General features: G+C 36.3%; 1 protein-coding gene across 1 annotated transcript in view; it reads left to right on the top strand.

The window, feature by feature from the left end:
- LOC107550337 (protein FAM217B-like) overlaps positions 1 to 2,689 on the top strand; it is a 12,337-nt gene extending 9,648 nt beyond the window's left edge. The window contains exons 5-7 of the mRNA XM_016231607.1: positions 1,758 to 1,832; positions 1,930 to 2,010; positions 2,182 to 2,689. Coding sequence (XP_016087093.1) covers positions 1,758 to 1,832; positions 1,930 to 2,010; positions 2,182 to 2,264 — 239 coding nt within the window. The 3' untranslated portion in view covers positions 2,265 to 2,689. The remainder of the gene's footprint in view (positions 1 to 1,757; positions 1,833 to 1,929; positions 2,011 to 2,181) is intronic.
- Positions 2,690 to 3,703: the final 1,014 nt, after the last annotated feature.

Raw genomic sequence — 3,703 nt, 5'->3', positions numbered from 1 at the left:
GAGTTAAAAAAACACATTTTAGGAAAATCAACATCAATTTATGAAGTTAGCTTATGTGATGTTCTTTCAAATATTTCAGTTGTATTGAGAATTCAACATTCAAGATGACTTTGGGAAACGAGTGAATGCAACTAGTGAAAGATAACTGCAGACATGGAGGAAATGGGTGAAAAGTCTATTAAGACTCTTTTTCTTTTCTTCTTCTGTTGTTGCACTTTAGCAACATATTAGTGCACTGGTTTATTAATGTCATTGGTTCCTTTGAGGCTACTTGAACATTTTAAGTAAATGTCACTCAAAACATTAAGTAAATTGTTTTATTTGCCTTGAAAGTAGCTGTAACTTAATAAAACCTAGTAAGTATAACAACTAAGTAAAGATAACTAATTAAATCTAAGTAAGGTAAAACTATTGGATTTTACAGTGTATATAGATTTGTATATTTCAGAAATTCACCAAAAATACACAAAATTATATTTCCAGAATCCAACCAAGCTAATAACAATTGTCTATAAAAAAGGGATAATTTGACAGGGATATAATTACACATTAATAAGAAACTTAAACCTCCTAGTTTGGAAAAAAAATAACATTAGGGATCAGATGATGAGGGCATGAGGGCTTATTAATACAGTTCTTTATCCAATTTATATTAAAGGTATGATGTGTGACAGGATTGTGTGACACACATGCACACATGCAGCACTGCGCAGATCGATCGCAATCTGACTTGAAGCAGTGCATGCCAGTTAGTAATTCTGTCCAACTTGAGACAGCGCCGACGCCATGTCACTGTCACCGCGAGAGCGTTTCGAGAGTTTTCTGTGTTTTTAGAACAGTAAAAGCTTTTTTACTGTAGTCGCAATGTTATGTTGAGTCACGTTTATCATAAAACACTGATGAAAGCATACATTCCCCCACTTTATTAGTATTTAAATAGTATATATTTACATTGAACTTTATTCTTGAACAGATGGCGATGTATTAAGACGTATATAATCAGTATATATCTGTTGCTCAGGAAAACGTTTCTGAAACGTCTGTATATTTGACAAATAATTGCATTTAATTCACTTCATCTGTGATGGAGTATGCAAACACCGCGCGAGCGTCACTAACGGGAGCAGAAAGTGTCCAGCTTGACCCCGACTGCAAGCGGCTACTCTCGTTGACTGCCGTCTGTAGCCGTGCTTCAAGTCGAACGCACCTGATGTTACAACTGGTGTGACATCATTGGGTCACATGACCAGGAAGTTATATAGATTTGAATAAATGAAAAATTCACCAAATATGCACAATTATATTTCCAAAATCCAAGTCATGTATGATGTGTCTGAAGTGTTACTGAATATATTACAGGTGCCATAGCAACGCCTGTTTCTACCAGTTAAAAGAAATGGAGTAAAATGTAACAATTCATAGTGAATATCCCATTCACAGCTTAAAATGAAGTATTGTTTTTTTCACTTAATTCACATCTTTATATTTTATTTGCATGATGCATTGCATGTTTCAATCTTGGAATACATATCTTTTTATTATTATATTATTATTATGCACTTTTGATACAGTCCCTTAATTTGCTCAGTGAATGCCTAACGAATGTCCAACATAAAACCAACTTTACCGCACCTGGTTATGTATACATGAAACCATGTGCATTTATACCATATGTTTAAAACCTCTATTGCTGTTTGCACTATTGGATGCTGATTTGATGCCTCTCATGACAATAAAGTGTAATCAATCTAATCTAGATAATGTGAAGGTGTGTTTTGGAAATATGTTCATCAAATTCCCTCAAGAGAGTACCAGATCCATGATCCTTAAAGGTGAGTGTGCCGCCTTCAGCCATATTTTGTCCAAATAACACATTTAGACTGGTCTCTGTGTTTACTTGGCCTCTTGCTGTTATATGGTTCCCAACAGACCATGAGCAGCTTGACAAGGAAATAACTGACCTCCGCAAACGACTAAAAGCAAAAGTAAATCGTCTCAATGACTTGCAAGGTAGAGCTGCTTTATCTGCCTGATCCATTCATAATTTGTCACATATAAAATATCATCTTTAAGTCCGTGTGTAGTAAATATCTATAGCCCCTAATTGTAAGGCAGTGTCATACAATGTTAGTAGATATCAGTGCATCTAATCTTTTCTGCTTCGAATTGTTTCTTGCACAGGTAAGCCTGAACTCAGAGGATACAACCTTTCTCCTCTGAGCAGTGATGAGATTAAAGCAATTAACAGCCTCTTTAAGAAATAATATCCACTAGCTTCTCGGACTGTCTTGAACCTGAGGGTAACGTTTGGACTGGACTGTTACCTGTGCGTCGGAGCACTGAAGTGTCTGCAAACCGCCTGTGACTTTACTAACTCAGCAGAAGAACTTTTTTCGGTTGACTTTTGGTGACCAGCTCACACAATGTGTCTTTTCATCATTCAGTGCTTTTGCATGGCGTTTGTTTAAAAGTCTTGCCTGCGTTTTGTGGTGTGAGAAACACAATTGTTGAAGTTAGAGTAAGCCAAAAATAATGCTAAAATGCTTGGGTGGGTATTACCATTAACATGTAGCCTGTATGTTGTTACTTTCACATGTTCTGTTATTAATGGCAAGCAAACACAATTCTTGAACTTTCGAATTCAATGAAGTTTCTGTCAAAGTCTGAAAACTCATTTCTGCAGTAATTATGTGTGGTTCATATGTTGTGAATTGAAAATGTTTTTACTCAATAAATGAAATTTTTGCTTTCAGTTGATTTAAAGTTCATTATGTTTTTTCCCATCGTTTCCTCATGTTGTAAACAACGCCACTGTCCACCTAAATAGAACATGTACGTTTTATCAGCAGTTAGCCAAGAGTTTCTCAAAGCACTAGGATGATCTTAGTTCTTTAGTTTGCTGTGTTATGAAAGTGACTGCATGGGTCTATAAGCCATGGGAGTGGACAAATGGAATTTGAAAAGAAAGGTTTTTGGAAAATCACCTTAATGATCCATACATTCAGTTCCATAGAGAACTGGCCACTGTAGGCCAAACACCTGGTTTACTAACCAGTAAAATTGCTATGCAAGAAGACTGAAGACCTTGCAAATTAGTATAGTGATTATAAACCATATTAAACATCTCTCTTGCCTATATGCTGACTATCTCTGCTTGGAAGGAAAGTAGTTTCAACCCTGTCAGATTCTCTGACTCTAGATGGCAGTGTTTCTTTATTTCTAGTGTATGTGTGGTTGTTGAAATGCACTTGTATGAACAGTGATCTGGACAGATGGTCACTGTAAAACTCTCCACTCTATTGTTATGAAATGATCTAGAATAAGACTTTTAAATGAAGAGAGAGGTCAGTGATAAAACACTTTAGCAATACTAAAAAAAAAAAAAACGGTCAATTCAATGACAGGAAATGCTTTGTGGCAAAGGAACGTTTGCCAGGTTGCGTGCAGTGGTACAGTCCTGGATTCAGTCCAGTGTGATGAATTTATGAGTCAGATGAGGTGGGAAGCAGAAGTCTGTTCTCAGTTATATAATCTGCAAACGAGTCATTCCACTAGAGGAGAACGACACGTGAAAACACATTCAACAGGTTCATAACATGCAGTTATGCAAAGCCTGCCTAATGTTAAGTGCAGAAATGCTGCTGTGATGTTTAATGATAGCAATTTGTTCTTATGACCGGTGTGAGGTTGTTGTGACACAGAG

The sequence above is a fragment of the Sinocyclocheilus grahami genome, unplaced genomic scaffold (assembly GCF_001515645.1).
Source record: "Sinocyclocheilus grahami isolate Dianchi unplaced genomic scaffold, SAMN03320097.WGS_v1.1 scaffold396.1, whole genome shotgun sequence".
NCBI lineage: Eukaryota > Metazoa > Chordata > Actinopteri > Cypriniformes > Cyprinidae > Sinocyclocheilus > Sinocyclocheilus grahami.
Note: the sequence above shows the minus strand (reverse complement) of the source record. Positions and strands in the feature narration are given on the sequence as shown.